The sequence below is a fragment of the Culex quinquefasciatus genome, chromosome 3 (genome assembly GCF_015732765.1).
Source record: "Culex quinquefasciatus strain JHB chromosome 3, VPISU_Cqui_1.0_pri_paternal, whole genome shotgun sequence".
Taxonomy (NCBI): Eukaryota; Metazoa; Arthropoda; class Insecta; order Diptera; family Culicidae; genus Culex; species Culex quinquefasciatus.
This window is the reverse complement of record NC_051863.1, coordinates 156,430,111-156,457,074: the sequence shown is the minus strand read 5'-3', so window position 1 is coordinate 156,457,074 and position 26,964 is coordinate 156,430,111. Positions and strand designations below refer to the sequence as shown.

General features: G+C 37.8%; 1 protein-coding gene across 4 annotated transcripts; it reads left to right on the top strand.

Moving 5' to 3' along the window:
* The first annotated feature begins 10,665 nt into the window (after positions 1 to 10,665).
* On the top strand, positions 10,666 to 25,988 carry LOC6042303 (SRSF protein kinase 3). Of its 4 annotated transcripts, none has more exons than XM_038262670.1 (3): positions 10,666 to 10,856; positions 11,240 to 13,477; positions 25,627 to 25,988. In XM_038262670.1, the coding sequence occupies exon 2, from the start codon at positions 11,367 to 11,369 to the stop codon at positions 13,320 to 13,322; it is 1,956 nt and encodes a 651-aa protein (XP_038118598.1). In that variant the 5' UTR covers positions 10,666 to 10,856; positions 11,240 to 11,366; the 3' UTR covers positions 13,323 to 13,477; positions 25,627 to 25,988. The 4 variants fall into 4 exon arrangements, with proteins under 4 accessions (XP_038118598.1, XP_001851438.1, XP_038118597.1 ...); XM_001851386.2 differs by having other exon boundaries at positions 10,666 to 11,136; XM_038262671.1 differs by having other exon boundaries at positions 10,667 to 10,816.
* The last annotated feature ends 976 nt before the right edge of the window (positions 25,989 to 26,964 follow it).

The window sequence follows — 26,964 nt, the reverse complement described above, 5'->3', positions numbered from 1 at the left end:
TCTTACACTCAAAGTAAAAAGTATCCTTTTTTCAAGTTCACCCGTAGTCACCCTTTAAAAGGGTATCGAAAATGTACTGAATTTGACATACCCTTTCAAAAGGGTGACGCCGGGTGAATTTTAAAAAAGGATAGGAGGATTGAAAGTACCCTTTTGAGGGATACTCCTGACTTTGAGTGTACTATATTTAAAATCATTATTAAACAGACTTTACTTCATTTTTGGTGGAGAGGTAGCTTACCCAAGCAGCATTTATTGTCGCCAAGCCTTATTTGCAACTTATTCAAAACAATCCAATATTGCTCAGGCAACATGTACGCAACACTAGCGTGGCTCACGGATATATGAAAAAGAAAAAAGTGTTCAATTTCGAACGCCTCGACCGAAATTTTGTAGCATTATAACCGCAGAAGCTAGCCTGAAATTTTGAGCGCATTTTGTTAATGTTTAATTGTTCCACTCTTAATCTGAAGTTATAAAGAAATTTCAATAAATTTAATTTATTTATTTTCAACTTTTTAACTCTTTTTCGAGAAAGTTTTCCTATGCCGTATGATTTTTTTCAGAATAGAGGTTTCTTATAGGTTTTGATCCGGGAACAACTTTGTAGAACATCGCAAAGCGCTAGGAATTAATCCCGGAAAGATACAGACAAATTTTTAGAGAACGTTGAATTTTGTTTCCGTACTCCAAAAAATATCCTGTATCTTTTCGGGATCAATTCCTAGCGCTTTGCGATGTTCTACAAAGTTGTTCCCCGGATCAAAACCTATAAGAAACCTGAGAATAGGAAAATTTGATTGGGTTTTGGGAAACTTTCTCTAAGAAGAGGTTAAAAGCGAAAATTTCCCATAGTGAATTTTTAGAAGTTCCATACTAACTTCAGGTCAATGGTGGAAGTACTAAGCCTTAACCAAATGCGCTCAAAATTTGAGGTTATGTTCTGGGGCCATATTGCTACAAAATTCCGGTCGAGGCGTTCGAAATTAAACACTTTTGTCTTTTTCATATATCCGTGAGCCACGCTAACGCAACACTCCTGGTGACAAAAAAAGCGCACGACAACAACGCGATTGGCAACAATAGCCAGATAGTTGTGAACGTGTTGCGGCAATGTTTCCTATGCGATGCTAATATTAGTAGGAGAAATTGATGGTGTTGCAACAATGTAACAAATATGTTGGAAATATGTTACCATTATGGTGAAATTTTTGGTTGCTTGAAATCAAACGTGTACCCAACATGATTTCAAGCGCAACAAACTTCTAATTAATTTCTCAATAAATATGTTTCCGCTTTGGTTTCGCTACAAAACAAAAATGGATAAGTCTGGAAAAATAAACCAGTCGCATTTTTCGTCGACAAAAAACAAAATTGTTTTTCTTAAAGATATAGAAGGTGTATTTCTTTGGCCATTTCAAGTTTACCGAGTAAAATTCCATTCTACTCGTGATTTTTTCATGCGCCCTTAATATTTTTAAAATTTGTTATCTTTTTGGAGCAAATTTTGTATCAAATTTTTAAAAGCTGGCTAATATTTCTGAAAATTTTCTGGGCTTTAATACTAGCTACGCAGAATGTTAATTTTGTATCAAAAAATTATACAAATTGGGTTAAAATAGCTGAAAATTGACTGTAAAAATATTTTTTTCAATCGACCATCATGGCGCTGTGTACGCACAGGGGTGTATTCAGGAATCTTTAATAAAATAAGCTGTATGAAAATTGTTGTTTGAATAATTTTAATAATTAGTTTGCATTGGGAATCAAGACAAAATTCAAATTTGCATCCCATTTAATTCATTTTGCTCTTAACAAAAATCAGAAATTTGAAGTCTACTAAACATTTTCATGTTTGTACCCATGCAAATACCCAAACAAGTAATTATAAAGATTGTTGTGAACGAGAGTTAAGATAAGTTAAGTTAATAAAGCTTCGGTGTTTATTGATAAAATATTCTTTACATAGCAACGAGGTTTACTGCCACACCAAAACCATTTGCACTACAACTCACATGTCGTGGCGGTCTCTAAGGCATGATTTCTACTCAAAAATTTACTGTATGGGGAGAAGTTAACTGAATGTCATCAAAATAGTGCAAAATTTGTTCAACTTCTCTCTAATAAATGTTCCTTAGATATTGTTGCCAGGAACTTATATATACAGCCATTCCACGTCAAACTGGAAGTCTTCAAATCAAAAAGCTCCGATTTGGCTCACATTTGGAGTGGGGGTTCTTTGGCCCAAATAATTAGACTTGTATTTTTTGTACGGTGATTAGGGTAATTCTATCCAAAATAGGGTGGTCCAAAACATTACGTTTTCCGTCGATTTTCGCAATGACCACATTCATTTTTTTTAAACGCGACTATACCTATACATTTTTGGAAACCAAAACTTTCGTTATTGAAATACGCAACTTTTGGTACCCAAACATGTAAAGGTCACCGCTTAAATTATCAGTTATCACAGTTTTAGTGAAAAGTGTTGATTTTTACTCGTTTTCGTAATTTTCCCATTTTTGCGAATCGTGTTGATAGATATTCGCAATTTTTAGATATGTTATGTAAAATATTACAAGAAATTAGGGAAAAATATTTTCAGACATGGGATTTTTGGTCTCGAGACCTTGGAATCGGCAAATAAAATTTTCATAGGACCTTTTCAAATATTCAGCTAGCTAGGACCTCCATTTATTTATCTTTAAAAGCACAACTAAAAACCTTTTTTCCAGCCGTTCCGGAGATATGACTTTTTGAAAAATGTGGTTTTTGCGAAAATCAACGAAAAACGTAATTTTTTGGAAACCCCTATTTTGGATAGAATTACCCTAATCACCGTACAAAAAATACAGGTCTAATTATTTGGGCCAAAGAACCCCCACTCCAAATTTGAGCCAATCGGAGCACTTTTGATTTGAAGACTTCCTGTTTGGCGAAGAATGGCTGTATAATAAGGATGGTACAAATATTTTCAAAAGTTTGTGTCACCACTCCCTTCAAAATCGGCCCGAAAAATCAGGGGGCAAAAAGTTTTTTTTTTTCAAAAAAACTTAAAAATTTCAACGGAAATTTAAGTGCAATCAGCTGAAATATGTTGAAAATGATTTCTTCTGCGTTTAGAATAGTTTTTAGGATGTTTGATTTTATTCAAAAGTCATCTGAATTTTTCACGCAGAAAAATGTTTTGTAGAATCAGCCTGTATGAGGTTTGAATCAACAAAATTTTTGTTGAATATAATCAACGCCGATTTTGCGTTGAAACAAACCTTGATTTTCTCAATTCAACAAAATTCTTTTGTTGTTTTGAAAAAGCTGCTTTGACGTTTAGCGTTGAGTCAACAAAAATCATGATTTTTAAATCAACAAAACGTTTTGTTGATTCAAATATGCCTTATTTTTCTGCGTGTTGTTAATTTTCGATGCACAGTACCGCAAAAAGCTTTCATCCACCCCGGGATTCGAACTGACGACCTTTGGATTGTGAGTCCAACTGCCTACCAGCGACTCCACCGAGACAGGATCCAGGAAGACGACTCCTACACCTGGATTGAACTAACGACCTCACATCTAGGTTAGACCGGGGCCAACATTTTCGTTCCCGTCCGACGGAAGGCGTGATCAGATTAATCTCGTCTCGAAAAATGCCACCGGGACCGTTTGGGATCGAACCCAGGCCGACTGAGTGAGAGGCAACACACTTTAAATAAAATTTATAATCCATAGCCTTTTTCATAATGTATCGAAAAACATGATGCCAAACTTCGAAGTTCTATGATTTTTATTATGTTATTTTTATGTTCGACAAAATATTACTTCATTTAAGGCTAAACCCTTTCTTCCTTAAAACTTAAATTTTGTTGTTGCGTTTTGTTTTGCGAGTCCTCTTTTTATTCCCACCGATAATCATTATTAACCTATTAAATAAAATAAATAAATGTGAAAAGCTTTCTGAATCATTCACCCTTAGTACGTCCCTGCTTATCTCTTTCTGAGCAAATTGCCACATTTCACTTCTGTTGCAGCAACGTTTTAGATATGTAGCAACAAAGTTGAACATACATATCGAACATCCCAATTTGTGTAACGTCGTGGTAACATAATGGAAACATTACATTTGCAAACATTTTCTTTGTCTGGAGAACTGTCAAACGAAAAAATATTCTCGTAATTGATGAATATTTTAGCGAGTGATAACAATATTTAACGAGTCCTTGAAAAGAACTGTGTGTATTAGGTATGTTTTGTGCATCTGAGAATAAAACTTCTCGATGGCGGATGGTTCTTGGTGCGTGGTTCCCCTCCTCCTTGTAAAAAGCAAGTGGGGCGAGGAACCGGGCGCGTGTACTGTCAGCCCGACGCTGATTTCGGCTCTCCCGCACCCACGGAGGATGTTGTGTTTGGTGGTGGGCCACCTCCTGGTGCCCAGGTCGGAACCGGGAAAGAGTCTCGTCTGCAAAACTGATGGGCAAAGCTGTCCACCGGTGGGAAGCTCAGTGGCTACGGGTAGGCGGCTCGGGACACCTAAATACGCTTCCCGTTTGTGTGCAGAGTGCCGACTTTATATCCAACTGCCTTTTGGACGGAATTTTTTGTACTATTCAATTTGTTTAAGCGCATTAAACCCCATTCCGTTCAGCATTTATTTCCATTGTGATTTGTTTTTATTTGTTTCGATGCGTGCAGCAAAAGAACGAACTGCATCAAATTCCTATTTTTTCACTGAAGTTGCGTTCATGTCATGGCAAACGATATTTACAATAATCGTTATCAAGGAAACATTGCTGCAACTAATTCACAACATTCGTCGCTCAACATGAAGAAATGTTTTGTTTTGTTTCAACATTGGTACAATAATGTCACCGAAACGTTGCAAAAATAAACAAAATCAAATAGTTGCCACAGCAGATAATGGTAACTATTTCATGAAGAGCTATGTTTCGATGTTACATTTTCGCAAATTGAAACATTGTAGCTCCTTTGTTGCAACTTAATTGGACTTAGACGTTTTTAGCATGTTGCGCGATGCTGCTTGGGTATTAGAAGTACTTTCAGAATATGCAATAACCCAGAAAGTGTCGAAATGTGCCTTTTGAAATGTTGCCGTCGAATTGTATGAAAAGGACCTATAAGCTTTCATATGTTTTGAGGGTAGTTTAAAAAACTATAGAATTGTTTAAATTTTATTTATTGTACGATCAGTTCCGTACTAAACTCGATCGTTGGAAACGACCGCCGGCCCAACGACCGTCGAAATAGGCGGCGGGTCAGATGCGGAATTACATATGTCAAAACCTCTCTCCCCTCACTTCATCTCAGGAGGAACACATCTAGGATTTTTCAATTCTCAAATTTTTAAAATTCGCAATTCGCAATTTTCAGTGTAAGAACGGGCCTTGACCGATCTTATGCACCAGGTTCCCGACGAACACGCACTGCCCTTACACCTACATCTTACCCTTGCTCTGAGTCAGTACGAGCAACACGCTAGAACACGCTTTGAGTGTTCGTGCCAGGCATGCACACCTTCTTTTCCGGTTACGCATTTTAACTCGGCCGGGGGTGGTACATTACGTAGGGTTTGATGTAAGTATAAGCGCCTAACCATTTATAGTGTGCCTATCAACTTTCATTAAAGCAAAAACTGTTATATTTTTAGTTTGAATTTAAAAAACTAATTGTTATTTACTGTGTATTGTTTTCTCCTGAAATCTTTCCTAGTGTTGAGTCGTGTTTATCTGTTGCTATTTCTTCTGTCGCGGTGTTTTGTTACAATGTTTTGAACCTAAGCATGTTATTAAAAAGTTTACCAAAAGTACAATAATGTTGTGTGTGACTTTGATCATTCAATATATTGAGTAAGGACTCAAACCTTACTTGTTTGAAGAAAAGGGCGTAGATTAAAACAATAGACAATAAAGGAAAGCAAACTACATAAAGTTCGATACTGAAAGAATAAGTGTATGTTGAAGGAAAGAAGAGTAAAAGCTGAATGAAGTAGATTAAAAATATAGGCAATAATTTATGAAAAAAGCTATCTGATAAAGGATAAATAATATCATATAAGCTTAGATAGCATTAATGACAACTTCATGAGCCGATTGGGGATGTTAGGGAAAACACATAGCAGTTAAAACTGGCAAATAAAGTAGAGGAGACTTGACAGATAAGTGAAACAGGACTAAAGTAGTTGGAGATAAGAAGAAGAGATACTCCGAGTTGCGATGTTCTAGGTACATCCACAACAGTTCGTTCAACATGCTGTGGATCAAAACAATACCTTCTACAATCACAAATTACTTCCCTTTCCCACATTGCCGCTTTATGATGTAGTCCATGCTCTGCAAAGAAAGGGATGTTAGTAAAATATAAACACTATAAAATATCGATACAGTTACTTTCGTGAACCTGAGTGACATCAGGGTTTCTAATGTTGTTGCTGTTGTCTCCAGTGTGATAATATCACTCCAAAGTGGTTGTCGTGGTGCAATCGTTCTCCAACCGCAGGCCCAGACACGACATGAAAATGGAAACAAACAAAAACAAAACAAAACAAAAAGATGCATTAGTATAAGAAAATAAGAGAAACGAAAGATCATGCAATCAAAATAAAATGGTGGATAGTAAACAGAAGCAGAATTATAAAATCAGTTATACATAATAAAGAAATAGAAGATAGATAGTAGCTGAAAGTGAAAAGAAGAGAAACCCCGTATTGCGATGTATCAGGTACATCCACAACAGTTAACTCAACATGCTGTGAATCAAAACAATACCGTCTACAATCTTCCCTTCCCACATTGCGCATCCCTTTCTTTTGGCCGTCTCTACTCTGACCCTCGCTGGTCAAAGGTTTACGAGTTCGTTTCCACAGGCCACCAGCAAGGTCACGTGTTGTCATCATGATGACGAAACCAAGCCAACGTGGAGGTAAGAAAATGGGTAACTTGCAAGGAACCAGAGCAGCTGTTTTGACCAAGGTCTAGGCCAGCTAACAGCACTACGGGTGTAGTTCCGCTCCTTCCAGGATGTTCCTCACCGGGTGTCAACCGAAAAGGTATCATTTCACCCTTGGCCTGCAATTCTCAAATTTTTAAAAATTATATTAAAAATATTTTCGAATTTTTGTAGTTTTTGTTTTGTTTAAAAAATTCTAAATTTTTTATCGCGCAATTCCCACTAACTTGGACTTCACACTAAATTATTCCTATCGAACGCACTATTGCGACCTCGATTGCGACTTGTCAAACTGGCTTGGAAATTTTAAAATTTCCTACAAAATAATCAAAGCGAGTTTTGTTTGTTTTCGAGTTGTCAAGTTCAGTTTAGTGAAAAATGTGACTGGAAATGTAAATAAACAACAGTTGGTTGCCTATAGTTGTTCCAGAGAGAAGGGAACTTTTTCCTTACCAGCAGCTTATTGATCTTAAGTCAAGAAAGAGGAATAAAACTCATTTAAATTCAGATGTGTTTTCTTTATTGACCAGCGCTTTTATCAGGTTATACAGCGGGACAAGTTAGGTGTGGTTCAGGGGCATGTGGTCAGAAGTAATGTCATAAAGGCCAGAGGGGCCTATGTTCGAAAACGCAGCATGATTCAAAAGCTGCAACTGTTGCTACAACTCAGCTCCAGCAGCTAGACACATGCATGATCTAGATCGTGCCCATCATGACCTAAGGCTATAGATTCTGCAAGCCAAACTGGTCACAATGGCTCATTTGACGTGTTGGCCGTAAGCTTCTTACGGCTGAAATGGAACAACTCCAATCAAAATCTCACTCTACACTCAAAAATTCACATTCTCTTCATGATCCAAATTCTTCGAAAAATCGCATGCATCTATGAAGGGCATCTGGAGGCACGTTTCTTACATGGTAATTTCGTCCTTGATTCTCGTGGGGGACGAAGCACAAATCAAATGAGCCCGCTCACCTTTGCTTATAAGGCCGGATTTTGTTTGTTTGATAAAAGGTCAAAGACAGATTTTTTAAGGAGTTTGCTGCGATGGAAAAAAATTGCAACTTTCATTTTTATAACGCTTTAAAACAGTAACGCCTCATTAAAAGCGTTATGGTTGTACCTTTGATTGGTACCATGAATTTGGGAAAAGTTTGTTCCAAGACCGCGCTCTTTTTTCAATACTCTTTGGTTGTTCGATTTCTTGTTGTCAAAAGGGCGATAGAAAAGTGCGCGCAAAACCCAATTTTAATTTTATTTTTTTTTGTTTATTTTTGTGATTATTTTTATTTTTTGAAAGAGTTAGTTTTTTGTTTGTTTTAAATTTTTTTGAATGTTTAGATTTTTTAAGTTGTTGAATTCATTGATAGTGTATTTGTCCCTATTTTGGGCCTAGTACCTATTTTGGGTCTACCAAACTTAATTCAACGAAATTGAGCATTTCACCAAATCTGGCAGGGATCTGCCACTTGAGAATGATTCGTGTTGTCAATATCTTCATTTTGGTGGGCAAGAATAATACGCTTTTTCCTCTTAAATTAGAAATAATGTAATAAATACATCACTCTTCACATTTTTCTTAGCAAATTGCAACTTGCTCATAAGGTCCAAAATTTTCACCACTTTTGCTTACCGCTTCTTGGCACTCAGCGTCAAGGCGTTCATCGCTCAGCACACGAATAAGAGCCGTCCCACGAATCTCCAACCACCGGCAATATGTTTTTATCGATGGTTTGCACAATCCCGTTGCAAAAACAATCACTAAACTGCCACCAAATCAATATAATAACTGATTAAAGTCTCTGGAAGAGAATGGCTGTATTTTCAGTCCATTTGACACTTCTACGAGTTATGACAGTATGTGTGCGCTTTTCACCATTTACAGTCTTTCTTGCATATTACGGGCTTGTTGTTTAGCTACGCAAAAATTGTTTAATTATGTTTAAAACTCGTAAAGAATTATATAAAACATGTCCAATCTAATTATGCACGTAATGCAAGGGGAATCAATCATTCTAATGTTAATTTATGGCTTAAAACATCACAATGATTTAGCATATTTCTGGAGTTTTTTGAAAAGGTCCAAAAAACCAAAATTCCAGTTTTTGCTATTTGGGTGTTTTTGAAACCGCCTTGAGTCAGGGGCAGGGTTGTTAAAATATCAAAATATCAGCTCTCAGCAACTACAATTATCTCGCCTGAATATTCATGCCTCAAATACAACTGCTATTCTCTCTTCATTGAAACTCTCAGCGCCGAATATAGCCGAACACGTTTTCGTGTTTACCCACTCGCGATTGACATTTTCCTTTTCTCTCTCATTCTCGCTTCCACGATCATCCTACCGCAACAGCGTTTACCCACAAAAGCCGCCACAAAACCAATTTTGCAAACGCAGTTTGAAGGGGCGTCATGCGTGGTCGGCTCCTAATCGCCATCTCGCGTTCTCTCATTGCAGTTTTCGGAGAGATTGAGAGACTCAGCGGTGAGAGCGCATAGTCGAGGAAACGGGAAGAAGAGATAGAGAGAGAGAATGACATCGCTGGGAATCACGAGACACAAGAAGAGATCTCACAAGCTATAGTGACGGCCGCTATACTCTCGGATATTTTTGGTGCAGAGATAATCTATTGATAGCTTTTCTATCACTCTTTTGCAACACTGGTCAGGGGTATTAAAAAACACCCAAAATGCAAAAACTGAAAATTTGGTTTATTGGCCCTTTTCAAAAAAACTCCAGATTTGTCGACCGAATTTGTGCGGCTGTGCTGTACGAGCTGGGGCTGAACCGTACGTGAAAAAAGTTCGCCACGTGCTTCGTGATTTCAACCAATCAGAAGGAAGGCCGAAAATATGCACAAAGAAGGTCGTATGCTATATAAAGTATTTATTTTTGTCAAAATGTTGATAATGTATGAGCTTAAGCATTAAAAAATCAACTTTTTCATGTATAAAAAACTAGGCTGGCCGAGAGGCTGGCAATAGCAGCTTTTGAGAATACATCAAATTAAGAGTGCGTTCTGCTTAGTAGGCCCAAAATAGGGACAAATACCCTATTTGTTATACTGCACATATTGTGGATACTTTTGGTTGGTTTTGGATAGAACATGGCAAAAAAGCCTTAAATCGAGCCTTATATGTCGTATATGTCATTTTAAAACAGGAAGGTGCTGTGTCCTATCCCTCGCCTAGACCAGACCAAAATCCATTATAAAGCTGACAGACCAAATCTGTCAGACCAAGACTGTCAGACCAAAGAGCAAAAAGTAAACAATCTTGGTCTTCGACATAGGTGCACACAAATCAACAAAAGAAAATTTGAAAAAGATATTATTTTTCCAATTCAATGACTGGGTTTGGACTGCAAAATTGAATGGACTTCAGAAAATGCTTAAACAGTGCGGCGTCCTGTACACCGACATTTAAATAAGCAGTTAAAAGCCTTATTCTTCCACTTTAATTTTTGATCGCGTTTTCGGTTTACACCTGAAAAATCTTGAAATTATTTATACGGATTTGTGATTCCTCTCTTTCCACCATTCCCTTGTTTTAAAATCATGCATTTAGAATTTTATAAATTATTTATTTTTCGTGTGGCCGTCAAACACACACGCACACACTCAAAAAACATCCCAACCTGCCTGTTGACAGCAACCTTGCTTGACCAGCCGAACCTTTCGTACATCACCGTCGCTCTCGCGGGATCGAAGCAAACCGAAGCAGCAGCAGCAGCAGCCCAGCAAGCAGCGAGAGCGTGGTCCGACGGCTCATTTTTCACTCGGTTCTTGTTTAAGTTTTTTCGTTGTTCCGTTTCGAGGGTTTTTCCGGTGCATCCAGAACCGGTGCCATCGGCCGCAGGTGCGCGCGCGTTCGACTGCAGACGGAAGTGCGCGGAATAGTGCGTAAAATCCCGTTGGAGGAAAATTGGCTAGCCAAAAAAATCAAAAAGTAGGGAACCAATTTTCACCTTTTTAGACAGTTGGGTGTGAGTGAGAGAGAGGGGGAGAGTGAGGGAGAGACGATTTTCGCCGCTGTCAAAAAATCGCTCCTTTGCGCTGTCAGTTGTTGTTTTTGGTGGCATTTTGTGCGATTTCGCAGCGCAGCACCAGGAGGAAAATTCCGGACGTTTTTGCTTCTCGCGTGTGTGTTCGTGGTTTGCGGTCGGGTCAGGGAAATCGGTACGGCCGGAAGTGACCGCGAGTGTGTCCCGCGTTACGGATTGCCACAGGCTGGGGGGTTCGCGAACTTAGTGCGTTTTTCTTTTTTTTGTTTTCTCTTTAGTTGACACCGTTTTTTTTTTATTCGCGGTGCCGTTTTTACGGGAAAGAGGAAAAGGCTGGAAGAAGAGAGCTGGTTCCCCACACGAGGTGAAGAGGCAAAAGTGAGAATCGATAGTGAGCAGCAAAAGATGAACACAAAATCCGACACGAATCGGCATGTACTAACGATCCAGGCGAAAAAGAAGCGTCATAAGGCAGCGAAGAAGAAGGCCAAACAACAGGCAGCGGCCGCGGCGGCAGCAGCAGCAGGTGGTGGTGGCCAGCAATCTCCGGATGATGAGATGAGTTCGGTTACGGCGGCGGCGGCGACGGCGACAACGGTGGTGGCGAACGACAATCAGCAGCAGCAGTATTCGTCCGGGTTGAGCAAGAAGAACTCGAGCTCGACGGAGACGATCGAGGACCGGGACGACCGGTTGTTGGACGAGGACGGTGCGGGATACAGTGATGATGACGAGCGGGAGGGTGAGCAGGAGGCGCGGGAGGATTATTGCCGCGGGGGTTATCATCCGGTGAAGTTGGGCGATTTGTTCCTGCAGCGGTATCACGTCATCCGGAAGCTCGGGTGGGGTCACTTTTCGACGGTGTGGCTTAGTTGGGACCTGGAGGAGAAGCGGTACGTGGCGTTGAAGATTGTCAAGTCGGCGCAGCACTTTACCGATACGGCCAAGGACGAGATTCAGATTTTGAAGTCGATTCGGAACGCCGACCCGGCCGATCCAAAGCGAAACAAGACGGTGCAGCTGCTGAACGACTTCCGGATAACGGGCGTCAACGGGACGCACATCTGTATGGTGTTTGAAGTGCTGGGGCACAATTTGCTGAAGTTGATCCTGAAGAGCAACTATCGGGGAATTCCGCTGGTGAACGTCAAGTCCATCATCCGGCAGGTGTTGGAGGGTCTCGATTACCTGCACGGCAAGTGCAAGGTCATCCACACGGACATCAAGCCGGAGAATGTGCTGCTGTGCGTGGACGAGAGTTATATCCGCAAGTTGGCCTGCGAGGCAACGGAAATGCACACGATGGGATGTCGGTTGCCGTACTCGTTAATCTCCGCTGCGCCCCCGCAGTTCCAGGAGCAACCGTTGAGCCAAAACATGAGCAAAACCAAGAAGAAAAAGCTCAAGAAGAAGGCGAAAATGCAAACCGAGTTGATCCGGCAGCAGATGGAGCACATCCAGCAGCTGGAGTTTGGCCCTCAGCTGGAAAACGGCGACTGCCAAGATCCCAAAATGGACCAGGACCACACCACGGCGAACGCGGAATCCCCGCGCCTGCTGCTGAACGGTGACCGCTCCGGCAGCGGTTCCTCCGACGAGGACGAATCCGCTGCACCGCCCCAGAAGCCTTCCAGCAACTCGTCGGCCCTGACCAGCCCGGACGCGTCCACTTCCAACAACAACAGTGACGACGTCCTCGGCGGCGGCGAAAAGGCATCATCCGCAGATTCCCCCAACCCTGCCACCACAGCTTCCGCGTCCTCCACCGCCTCCAAAACCACCCTCGACATCAGCGAGTCCATGCGGAAGATCCTGTCCCACGTCAAGGAGCGCAAGGACCCCGCCTTCGAGATCTGCTCCGACGTCGAGGTCAAGATCGCCGATCTCGGCAACGCCTGCTGGGTGGACAAACACTTCACCGAGGACATCCAAACGCGCCAGTACCGCTCCCTCGAGGTCATCATCGGCTCCGGCTACAACACGTCCGCCGACATCTGGAGCACCGCCTGTATGGCCTTCGAGCTGGCCACCGGCGACTACCTGTTCGAGCCGCACTCGGGCGACAACTACTGCCGGGACGATGACCACATCGCACACATCATCGAACTGCTCGGACCGATCCCCAAGCGGATCGCCCTGTCCGGCCGGATGTCCAACCACGCGTTCAACTCCAAGGGCGAACTGCGCAACATCTCCGGCCTCAAGCCGTGGGGCCTCGTCGACGTGCTGCGGGAAAAGTACGAGTGGCCGCTGGAGGACGCGATCGAGTTCGCCGACTTCCTGACGCCGATGCTGGATTACGACCCGAAAGGGCGCGCCACCGCGTCCGAGTGTTTGAAGCACTCGTGGTTGAAGCATTAAGCAAGTGTGTGCGTGTGATGGGTGGGTGTGTGCGCGGGACTCTGGGGGGAAAAGAGGAAGAGACCAAATTGTGTGGAAACAGAGGCCAGTGACAGCGGAAGAAGCGACGAGGACTAGCCCGGAAGCAGCGCAGCGCAGATACAGTAGGAAAAATTGTAAGTTTGCTTCTCGGATGACTGAGCTTGTGTTTCGTTCTGCTACTGCTACTGTTGGGTAGGTCGAGCAGAAAACGTTTAGAGAATGGAGTGAGATTCAAAGGGGGTCTAAAGGCGTTGTTTAATTGTGATGTGTTGTGATGGGCAAACAAAGCAATGTGTTTCTTGGATGGTTGAAGGGTTAATTTTTGTGTTGGGGCTGCTGTTTCGGTTTCTAATTCCATTACAGTGACTTGCTTCTAGATCTACCTTGACCCGGTATAGGGGAGGGGCTTTGTTTACATTTGATAACTGGCATTGGCGAAGTGGGATGATTGACCTTGAACACTGTGAACTGTGTCAGAGTTAAAATATTATCGTGATGGGGTAGATAGTGCTGTTGAAAACAACCATCTGTGTTCGGGACAGTACTTTCTGTAGCATTACAGCTCGAATGGCATTGATGAGATTTTTTGGACTTGCAAGGGGGCTTTAAAAAAAAGTTTGTTCCATCGATATTCCATCTAGTTCAACGTTTAATAATAAATTACTGAAGGGACTTCTCCAACATATTTTCATGAAATTTAATCACTTTTTTTTAATATTCACTTAAAAAAATGTTTAAAAATAGTGTAAATATGCTAAAAAAATCAATTAATTCAAACGTCATTTTCCGCAGAATGGCACTTGAAATTACCACCCGGAAACAAATTCTACGTCCAATTTGATTTCTGAGCTATCGACGTTTGAAAATAAGGGGTTTTCCCAGAAATCTCGAAACAGTCGATACTGTAGGGACTTACTAAAATGGATGGGGTGGTCGCGATTTGGATGAAATTCGGGATTCTTGCTCACTATTCCATGCGCACTTCACATGAAACATGATCCCTATACCAGTCTCCTTCACAAGCTCCTAAGCAGTCGTGTGGATAGCGTTTTTGCTTGCCAATCCAAAGGACGGGGCGTCGAACCCAGAACGCCGCCCAGAACTTTATTTTTTGTATGGAGCGTAGACAACTGCCTTGGCGCAAAGCGATTGAAATTTGTGTGTAAATTACTATGGGGAAACTCAGATTTTTTAATTTTTCAAAGTAAAACATTCATATTTTATTATTTCAAGAAACTAACACCGTAGAAGTTTAATCTAGGATGTCCCGAACAACTTTTCCGAAGATAGTATGGTGCTAAAAATCTCAAGGTTGTTAAGGTCGTAGATGGTGTCTTTCACTTTTGGGGCAATGACTGTCAATGATTGTGCTGAATTAAATGGCCGATCGGGAATCATGCCTTTCAGAGCCTTAACGATAAAATTATCGAGGCTATTTCGATAATCTTATCGCCGACAATTGTCGATAACTATAACTCATTATTAAAATCTTTCTAAATTCGACTTATTTCAACCCTATCAGATTAATCAGACAATGTTTTCACTAAGAATATTGTTTTTGAAAATGTAGTAAGTTTCAAAGTATAAGTATGTACTCAAAATTGTTCCCAAATTATCGTATTTTACGAAAGCATTCAAATTTTCATAATTTGTATCTAACGAAGCGAAATTTGGTTAGCTTCTTCACTTTATTAGAGTTTTTTTTTTTGTAAAAAAATAGAAAAATCACAAAATACCGTATTTTTCGAAAATACATTATTTGCCAACTTACACTTACACACCACACCTAACTGATTCGGAGCGTTTGGTACGGTATGTCCACGCATCCTTCCTCCCCTGTTGATTCTGTGAAATGTGATCCGTTCACCGAATCTGTCTCTGCGGTTAATGCAACGCAGTAGGCCTGGCCGCTTTACATTTTTGGGGTTACTCGGATGCATAGACAAGAAAGGGCTTGAGGCGTAATCTAACCGCAAGTTCTTCCAGGACGCTTTCTTCGGACTGGCTGCGCTTGTGTTCGATTAGATTAGATTAGATTTGAAAAAAACCGTATTTTTCGAAAATACTCATTTATTGTTTTTTAATCAAAAATATACGACATTATCAAACAAAGCGATTTTTTTTCTTTTTACTTTATTATATTTTTTTGAAAATACCTTGGGCATGAGTAAGGACCTCGACGCCGTTAGCAATGTTGGCTTTAAAATAAAATTTCGTGATAATATCACTTCCCCCCAGCCAACATTTTTGCCATGCGAAGCGGGCCTCGACGCTGTGTCTAGGTTTAATTCCAAGCTAGGAGCCATCAGTGTCTTAAGAGGTGGTCCCAAGGCCGAGTAGGAGTTCATGAAGCAAATTAGTCGTCTCCCACCCCTTTTAAATTGAAAAATGAACTCTGAAACCAGCGCTTACTCACAACAGAAACAGAGGCCTCTTCTAGGCATTGTAGGATAGAATAGATTTTGAAATTTATTTTTGAAAAAATATTATTACGTAGCATTTTGATATGTCAAAATTTCCATAGAGTCTCGGTCAATCAATAACAGTTCAACAAAAAATCAAATGTTTCTTGTCTCTGAGACGAGTATATGTGTTCCTAGTAGAATTTTGCCTGCTGAATCCGAATCCGGGTTCAGAATTGCTCCAAATGGTCCCAATTTTGAGATAGACCCGTTTGAAATGTTAGTTTAGGTCAAAATTAGCTACTTTGTCGACTATTTTACAAAAGAACTATTGAATAAACAACTGAACCAATACATGTATCTTATAGTTCACGTTTTCCCTTTCTGAAACACCCCTGGTTTTAAAATTTGATTGTTTCTACGCATATTTATAGCCATTTTAAAATAATATTTTCAGTTGGTTCTCATTCAAGTTTTTCCAACTTGCATGCAAGTCATATTATGCTGGGATATCAATAATAAAAATCAAAAATGCTTTGCAGAACGTTAAATAAGTATGTCTCGGTAATCTAATTGATCATATTTCATGTAATTTTGTCTGCTGAATCCATTCCTATCTTTAGATTTTTTCAAAAAGGTCAGCTTTTTGAGTAAAAATTGAATTTTCGATGTTTTTTTCAAAATAAAATCTATTTTATGCTAAAGTATGACTTAGAGATAACTAAATGTCGATGTCTCGTCAGTCTAATTGATCATTTTTAATGTATTTTTGTCTGCTGAATCCATTCCCATCATTGGATTTTTTCAAAAAGGTCAAGTTTTTGAGTAAAAATTGAATTATCGATGATTTTTTCAAAATAAAATCTATTTTATGCTAAAGTATGACTCAGAGATGACTAAATGTCGATGTCTCGTCAGTCTAATTGATCATTTTTAATGTATTTTTGTCTACTGAATCCATTCCCATCATTGGATTTTTTCAAAAAGGTCAGCTTTTTGAGTAAAAATTGAATTTTCGATGATTTTTTCAAAATAAAATCTATTTTATGCTAAAGTATGACTTAGAGATAACTAAATGTCGATGTCTCGTCAGTCTAATTGATCATTTTTAATGTATTTTTGTCTGCTGAATCCATTCCCATCATTGGATTTTTTCAAAAAGGTCAAGTTTTTGAGTAAAAATTGAATTATCGATGATTTTTTCAAAATAAAATCTATTTTATGCTAAAGTATGACTCAGAGATTAAATAAATTTTATTTTGAAAAAAAACATGGAAAATTCAATTTTTACTCAAAAACCTCACCTTTTTGAAAAAATCTTATGATGGGAATGGATTCAGCAGACAAAAATGCATTAAAAATGATCAATTAGACTGACGAGACATCGACATTTAGTTATCTCTAAGTCATACTTTAGCATAAAATAGATCTTATTTTGAAAAAATCATCGAAAATTCAATTTTTACTCAAAAAGCTGACCTTTTTGAAAAAATCCAATGATGGGAAGGATACATTAAAAATGATCAATTAGACTGACGAGACATCGACATTTAGTTATCTCTAAGTCATACTTTAGCATAAAATAGATTTTATTTTGAAAAAATCATCGAAAATTCAATTTTTACTCAAAAAGCTGACCTTTTTGAAAAAATCCAATGATGGGAATGGATTCAGCAGACAAAAATACATTAAAAATGATCAATTAGACTGACGAGACATCGACATTTAGTCATCTCTGAGTCATACTTTAGCATAAAATAGATTTTATTTTGAAAAAATCATCGATAATTCAATTTTTACTCAAAAACTTGACCTTTTTGAAAAAATCCAATGATGGGAATGGATTCAGCAGACAAAAATACATTAAAAGTGATCAATAAGACTGACGAGACATCGACATTTAGTCATCTCTGAGTCATACTTTAGCATAAAATAGATTTTATTTTGAAAAAATCATCGAAAATTCAATTTTTACTCAAAAAGCTGACCTTTTTGAAAAAATCCAATGATGGGAATGGATTCAGCAGACAAAAATACATTAAAAATGATCAATTAGACTGACGAGACATCGACATTTAGTTATCTCTAAGTCATACTTTAGCATAAAATAGATTTTATTTTGAAAAAATCATCGAAAATTCAATTTTTACTCAAAAAGCTGACCTTTTTGAAAAAATCCAATGATGGGAATGGATTCAGTAGACAAAAATACATTAAAAATGATCAATTAGACTGACGAGACATCGACATTTAGTTATCTCTAATTCATACTTTAGCATAAAATAGATTTTATTTTGAAAAAATCATCGAAAATTCAATTTTTACTCAAAAAGCTGACCTTTTTGAAAAAATCTAATGATAGGAATGGATTCAGCAGACAAAATTACATGAAATATGATCAATTAGATTACCGAGACATACTTATTTAACGTTCTGCAAAGCATTTTTGATTTTTATTATTGATATCCCAGCATAATATGACTTGCATGCAAGTTGGAAAAACTTGAATGAGAACCAACTGAAAATATAATTTTAAAATGGCTATAAATATGCGTAGAAACAATCAAATTTTAAAAACCAGGGGTGTTTCAGAAAGGGGAAAACGTGAACTATAAGAAACATGTATTGGTTCAGTTGTTTATTCAATAGTTCTTTTGTAAAATAGTCGACGAAGTAGCTAATTTTGGCCTAAACTAACATTTCAAACGGGTGTATCTCAAAATTGGGACCATTTGGAGCAATTCTGGACCCGGATTCGGATTCAGCAGGCAAAATTCTACTAGGAACACATATACTCGTCTCAGAGACAAAATCTTGTTGAACTGTGTAATGTAATGACATCGGACAAAATTCGTTAATCTGTTGAACTAACGGTTGACGGATTATGGTTGTATCTACCATTGTTGCGAATCGAGGGTCTACTGGAGCCTTGACGATCAAATGGAGCCTAACATTTCAAAAGGGCGCATGGGTTTTGTGAACAGGAGTGTGTCTCCTTCACTCAAATGACAGTTTACATAAGGTATAATAGAGATGCACTCTTGTTTGCAAAGCTCTATGCCCTAATGAAATGAATGGCATGAAATAGTCGTCTTAATTACTAGTGTTCAACTTATGAACTGTTCATTTATGTTTATTGGTTTTTGGAAGCGGCAAGACTGGTTTAAAAACAAGATCCTTTACCTTATTTGGTGTTATAATAAAACATTCGGGGATTTGAGATTAAATTTACATTCAGGCAGTTTAGTTTAGGTTGTTGATTAAAGTTAGTTAGGTTTCCGTAGATGAATAATTGGATTTAAATTATTAGTTGATTTGGTCGAAGTGTCTGTTTCTATTTGTAATGTACGACAGGACTACTGACAGACGCGACAGGTCGGCAGTTAGTTTTCATCTTTTGCTCTCTAGTATTTTTTTATTTCCTTTAAATTTGGAATACATCATAGGTTTCTTTAAAATAGATCTCCGATTAGTTACATTTTCTTATTTAATTAACTAATAATTTAATTTATTCCGGGCCTTCTTACTTTGAATCACAATTTCAGACTTTCTTTATTCAGTGTTAAACTTAGATTACCGTAACTGCTCAAGTCATCCAAGTTCTTACTACTCACACCAACACTAATTTTCTTTCACCTCCCCCCTCCCGATCCCCTATATCTTCCGGTGGTGTTCATTTGGTATGCAATACTAGTTCGGCCACTACCCTTTTTTCCACAAGAAACCGGACTTGGACTGACTTGAGGCCGCGTCCCCCACCTTGCTCCGTAAAACGAAAACGAAAACGAATTATATTTTTTTTGAAAATACTAAAATTTTCACTAAACACCGTTTTGCCTTCCTCACCTCAATGAGGAAAAGCTATAAAATCACTCGAAAATGAACTTCTTCATTAGACCTCGTAGACCCACCTTCACGTGTACCTATCGACTCAGAATCAAATTCTGAACAAATGTCTGTGCGTGTGCCTGGATGTGAGTCCGTGCACCGAAAAATATGCACACGATTATCTCCGGATTGGCAGAACCGATTTCGACCTCTTTGATCTCATTCAATTCATCTTGAGGTCCTACACAAGACCCTAGTTAATACTATGAAATTTAGTAAAGTACTTCAAAAGTTATGCTAAAAAACGATTTCGAATAAAGTCCGGAAGATTGTTAAAAGGGTGGTTTTTGTAAGAAAACCCGTCATGCTATACATTTTTAAAACGGTATTTAAAAAATCTTTCCAACGAGCCCAAAACATTGAAGATCTGACAATCCTATCAAAAGTTATTAGCATTTAAGTGTTATTTATGCACTTTTTGGAAGCCGGATCTGATATATTTTGATAAAACGTTGTCCGGATCCACCATGCGACCTGTCTTTGTATAGGTTATCAAAAGACCTTTTCAATGAGCCTAAAACGTTGAAGATCTGACAACCCTATCAAAAGTTATAACCACTTAAGTGTTATTTATACGCTTTTTTTGGCCGGATCTCAGATATTTTGATAAAAATAAGTCTTATTTATGCTGTTTTTTGAGGCTCTGTAGTATATTAACTTTTTGAATGTAAGGAAGGCACCACCCACCTAAAGATTCTCCGCAACGTTTTTTCGAAAATACTCAAATTTTCTAAATTTGCAATATGGGTATCAAACAAAGCAAAATATTATAAAAAGCATACAATTTGAATGTATGTATGAAGTATACAAAATTTTGCTTCGTTTAATTACCATATTGAATATTTTAAAATTTTTAGTATTTTAGAAAATACGGTAATTTGTGAAAATTTTAGCATTTAAAAAAACTAAAACATTGAAAAGGAAACAAAATTTCAATTCGATTGATAATCATATTGCAGATATCAGAAAAAAATGGTATTTTCGAAAAAATATGGGATTTTTTGTAATAAAATTTCATATTTCAAATTTGTTTATTTTCGAAAAAAATCGTAAAAAAATAAAGTAAAAGTAAACGTATATTTTTGATTTTTTAAATACTTTTTGATTTTGTTTTCCATATTTTACAAAAAAAAAACATTAATAAAGTAAAAACAAAAAAAAAATGCAAAATTTTGCTTCGTTTGATACCCATATTGTCATTTCTAAAAAAATGAGTAATTTCGAAACATACGATATTTTTAAATTATTTTTTATATTTTGACAAAAAAAAACTTTAAAAAAGTGGAAAAAACATACAAAATTTCGCCTAATCATTTCACAAAATTTCGCCTATTGTCATTTCTAAAAAAATGAGTACTTTAAAAAAATACGGTTTTTTTATTTACTTTTTTATAATTTACCAAAACAACTTCAATAAAGTGAAAAAACATACAAAATTTAACCTAGTTTGATATACATATTGCCATTTATAAATATTTGAGTATTTCGAAAAATGCGGTATTTCGTGAACAATTTTGGGCATTTGAAACTTACTACATTTTTTTAAGAATATGTTCTTAGTGAAAGCATTGAAAATTTTACATGATATGGTTGAATCAATAAATTTTGGAAAGATTTTCAAAATGATTTATCGGCGATAGGATTATCGCCGATAGAATTATCGAAATAACGATAACCGTTGTCGTTATCGTCAGGCGTTTATCGATTGGCAATCTTTAAAAATCTTTTTTTAAATGTTTTTGTTTGGACATTAGGGTGTGATATGTTGGCATGGACGAACCAACGATGTAATTGGAATTTTGCTCAAAAGAATGTCGTATTTTTTTTAATACAGTCCGGTCTCGATTATCCGAAGTTTGAATTATCCGAAGTTCGATTATCCGAAGGTTTGTATGGGACTTCGGATAATCGAATCACGAACAAAAAAAAATCGTATTTTTTCATGTTCTTGTTTTTAACATAAAATTTGAGTTCTATGACCCCATTTTAGTCAAATTTGAGTTGTTGATTGCCTTTTAAAAAATAAAATGCCGTTTTTTAATACAGTAGTTGTTCGGTAACTGGGCTGAGAACGTAGCCCAGTCACCGAATGTTGCTCGTTAACTGGGCTGAACAAAAAATAACGAGGGGACCTCCGATGCATAGTATTTTCCAGATGAAATTTAAAAATAAAAGTTACTCAAATTTGTTTACAATGCTTACTTTTCATATTTCTTTAATTGTAACCTGAAATTAAACAAAAGTTGGAAAAAAGTTTTTTTTTATTTATTGATTTTTTGTATCCATTAACCCCTCGGTCATTTTGGTTTGTTTTGGCTTTTTGACGTTTGTCTGCTTTTTAACTGGGCTACGGCCCAGTTACCGAGCGCCCAGTTACCGAAAAACTACTGTATTGCATCACCGCCATTTTGGCCGCCATCTTGGATTTAAGAGCGAGTTTTTCACCAATGTGTAACAGGTCGTATCGAGGTGCTCCGATTTGGATGAAACTTTCAGCATTTGTTTGTCTATACATGAGATGAACTCATGCCAAATATGAGCCCTTTACGACAAAGGGAAGTGGGGTAAAACGGGCATTGAAATTTGAGGTCCAAAAAACATAAAAAATCTTAAAATTGCTCGCATTTCAGTAAAACTCCATCATTTCCAATTCTCTTAGATGCATTCGAAAGGTATTTTGAAGCACTTCAAAATGAGCAATAGACATCCAGGATTGGTTTGACTTTTTCTCATAGCTTTTGCAAATTACTGTGAAAAATGGATTTTTTTAAAACTTTATTATCTTTTTGCAACAGCCTCCAACACCCATACTCCCATAGGTCAAAAGTTAGGGAATTTCATGGACTATACTGCCCATGATCGCATAAATGTCCCATATTCATTTTCATCACTTTTGAGTTATTGATGCAGTTTGGTTCAAAATCGTGTGCTCTTTCAAAAGAGCCTATAACATCCAGTACTTTGTTCCATAAATCAGGAGGAAATCCTGTTTTTACGTGAAAACTTAACACGTAGCCTTATGTGTGAGACAAACTTTCCTTGCGTTTTTTCTCAGCTTGCTGTTTTTGCATATGGGACATTTATGCGAACATGGGCAGTATAAGCCTACGGTAATAACTTTTTGGCCAATCGCACTTTTTCTCATAGTTTTTCAATTTTTCTATAACAAACTTTTAACAACGGTAGTTTTTGCCCTGTATGCTTCCTTTTTGGTCTCAATTTTTTCATATTCGGAATCCTCGGAAAATTTCACGTTAGTTAGAAGTATTGAAGTTGTAAATTTGATTTAAAAAATAATTAAATAAAACATTTTTGAAAAAAGAAATAGATCTTATTTACTCTGGGGTCAATACGTCAAATGCTGTATCAAGTAGGCGAAACCCTGTTTTACCCCTAATCCAACAAATTGTTAAAAAATATTTTAATTCATTCTAAATGGCATTTTTTTCAATCAAATTTACAACTCCAATACTTCTAACTAACGTGAAATTTTCCGAGGATTCCGAATATGAAAAAAATTGAGACCAAAAAGTGCCGCTATGGGAGCATACAGGGCAAAAACTAACGTTGTTAAAAGTTTGTTATAGAAAAATTGAAAAACTATGAGAAAAACTGCGAGTGGCCAAAAAGTTATTACCGTAGGCTTATAGTCCATGAAATTCCCTAACTTTTGACCAATGGGAGTATGGGTGTTGGAGGCTGTTGCAAAAAGATATTAAGGTTTGAAAAAAAAATATCAATTTTTAACAGTAATTTGCAAAAGCTATGAGAAAAAGTCAAACCAATCCTGGATGTCTATGGCCCATTTTGAAGTGCTTCAAAAGACCTTTCAAATTCATCTACGAGAGTTGGAATTTATGAAGTTTTACGGAAATACGAGCAATTTTAAGATGTTTTATGTTTTTTGGGACCTCAAACTTCAATGCCAGTTTTTCTCATGTTTCATCTAAATCGGAACACCTTGGTACGACCTCTAGAACAAACCGAGCAATATTTACAAATACTGCCTCTTAAAAATTCTAAATAATTTTAGCGTAGTTTACTGCCTTTCTACGCATAATTGTCCCATGTTCAAAAAAGTGCAACTCTGGAGTTTTTTTTGAAAAGGTCCTATAAACCAAATTTTCATTTTTTGCTTTTTGGGTGTTTTTGAATACCCCTGACTCAAGGCGGTTCTAAAAACAACCAAAAAGCAAAAAATTAAAAATTTGGTTTATAGGACCTTTTCAAAAAAAACTCCAGAACTGAGAAAAACGCGATTGAAATTTTTCGACAGATTTCTGTGTTTCTACGCATAATTGTCCCGTGGGTTCCTATTCACCCTATGTGTCCCTAATCGCCCCAGTTAGCAGTTTATCACCCTTATTTGTGATCCTCTTGCTATACAACAGGTAAACAAGGCATAACGCTTAATAAAATTAATGATTCCGTGTAAGAAAATACTTGGTGGGACAATTATGCGTAGAAGTTCAACGATGGGACAAACAGACTTGGTGTTGTTTTTGATGAGTTTCCGAACAAAGTACCAGATTTTATGTGTTTTTCTTAAAGTACACATCAGACTAAACTTAAAAATGGCATAAAGTCAAAATCGTCAAAAACTGACATGGGACAATTATGCGTAGAACGGCAGTTTAGGGGCCATACCAAAGCTCAACAATCAAAAATTAGACATCGAAAATTTTTTTTACATGATTCGATTATCCAAAGTTTTGATTATTTGAAGTGAAATTTGCCCGAGGCCCTCGGATAATCGAGTCTGGACTGTACTTATTTTTTTACAAAACATCGTAATTTAAATAAGACTGACGTTTATTTATTTGTAACAGGGTGTTAAAAACCTCAAAATTTGTGAAAATTTCACTGGATAAGATTAGATTAGTTTTGAATTAAATTAAATTAATTAATTAATTAATTAAATTACTAAACTTTTTAACGAAACACAGATTTGATATTAAACTTTATGTCGTTTAAGGAAAAACTTTTTTTCAAAAAACTTAAATAAAAATACAATGAACTGAAAACACTTTCAAATGCATTTTTCTGCGTTGAGTATTATATTTAGCATACATATTTGAACTCGTTTCAAAATGATTTCAAGTTTTGTAAAATTCCTATGTTCAGCACGCAAAAAAATCTTGTAACAAATATGTTGATCAATACTTGGATATTTTGAAAACAAATGATTGCAAAAGCAATGCTTGAAAAGGGATCGGTCACTGAGAGAAATGGCTGATATTTGAAAGAGCTGGGGAGTTAGCTATCATCCTCGCACCGATCGTTGATAGTTCACTGATGGCGCCGGCGAGTTCACTGATCGTTTTTTGAGTGCGACCGTCTGTTGATGCACACGAAGTCGACCCGAGAGAAATCCGAGCTCAACACTAAAACAGCCGAGCGACACCGGCGACTCTGCTCTTTCTCTCTCTTCCTTTCTCTTCCTTGCTTGTGTGGGTAAACGTGGTGAAAGCAATCATTTGAACGCAGTCATGGGGAATATGATCAAAACTTCAATGGTATTCATATTATGGAGCTCAGCGCTCATCCGTTCCGAAGTGTGTTGTGAGCGAGAGCAGGGTATTACAGTCAGACTGGCGTAGCGAAAACGAAAGACGAGTTCAGTCAACTGTCAGTAAAAAAAGTTAATTGTTTGTTCCCAAGGCTTAGTTGAACCCATAGCTTGTATTTTTTAGTATTTATATTATGCCGGGGGTGTTCGCCATCTAAACAGGTGTTTTGTTTGTTATTTTTGTAACCGAGTAGAATAATCATAAAATGCTCATTAAACCTAATCAGATATTCGAGGTTGATGGAATACCCTCACGCAATGCTTTCCGTTTGTTTTCCTGCACCTTTCTAGGAATAAATGTAAACTGCAATCGATTTCAAATAAAGTGGGACAGACTCCAAAACCCTTTAATTCTCCAACCCTTATTTCACCCCATTTGCAACCTTTATTGATTGTTGTCCCTGTTTTTCTCCCCCACCCACAGCACAACTATTATTGCACACCGGATCGGATTGCGGCGGTGGCCAGCAGTTTGTTGCCGGCCAAGCAAAATTTCACACCGGCCGCCGAGAGCAGCAGCATCAGCCAACGGAACTGTAAAATAAAATTGCTTGCTTGAATCATTGAACATAGAAACCCAGAACCAGGAGAGGGAGCGGCAGAGCTGTTTCTACTATAGACAAAAAGAATTACATAAAAAAAAACAACAAACACACACACAGACTCACATTCACAACAAACACAACTTTATGAGATATGCGATAATAAAGGCAGTGAGAGAGAGATAAAGAGAGGAGAATGAGGATGGTTAAACCAGACTCGAAAAAATAAAAATAAAACAAGAAATCCTTAAATATTTTATATCGACACTACCGAGCAAAGAAAAATTCAGAACCAACTGAACGAAAAAGATGATAGAACTAAGTACGGTTGTGCAACGGTTACAGCGTTGCGTCCAACCGACCGTTTCGAGAAAACGTCCCTTTTAGCCAAAAAAAAAAAAAAGGACACCGACCCAGATCCGGTGCAGCAGTCGCCGTGTGAGAGAGAGAGGTAGGTGGTGAAGGGGAAAAACTACTGGAAATGAGATATTTTGCTCACAGACAAGCAGAGTTGACAACTTTTACGATTGTGGTCGAGTTTTGGACCGCTCAAAAGCTTTCCAGTCTGCTTGTCTGTGCTGCTACTTCATCCTGGAAGAACGTGGCAAGTGCTGGAATCAGACAGGAAATGTCAGAACCAGCTCCAGTCACGCGCAGCAATCGGAGCGGGGGCGAACGGGGTCAAGAGGGGAAAACCGGGAGCAGAACGAACGACCAATCTTCATCTTTTCTATCGTCGTCGTATTCTTTGTTTTTTTTTGTAGCGTTGAATTACACGGAAAAATATATTTCAGCATACAATTTTGAGTGTGAATGTTCGAATTGTGAATTTATCATAAAAATGATTGCATAATTCATGATTTTATGGTTAACAAAAGCTTCAAAAATAAGAATTGTGACCAACTCTGACGAAATGTCAAATTTCATGGTCAGTATCGAAAACATGAATTATGAAATTTTTCAAACTTGTATGGATCCGTCGGAACACTCTTAGAGCACCCAGTTCTAATTTTCATGTCCAGTATCAAAATCCAAGAAGTTTGATACCCATAGTGCGAAAACTCGAATTATGCAGCAAATGTCCCCCCATCGGAAGACCCCTGAGGGCATCGGCCACTCCAGGTTTTGGCCTTTGTCCAACAAATTTGGTTCCAACCACATTGGCATTGCCCAAATCTTTATGGTACTTATTCCAGTTCCACCAAAAATATAACCTTGGA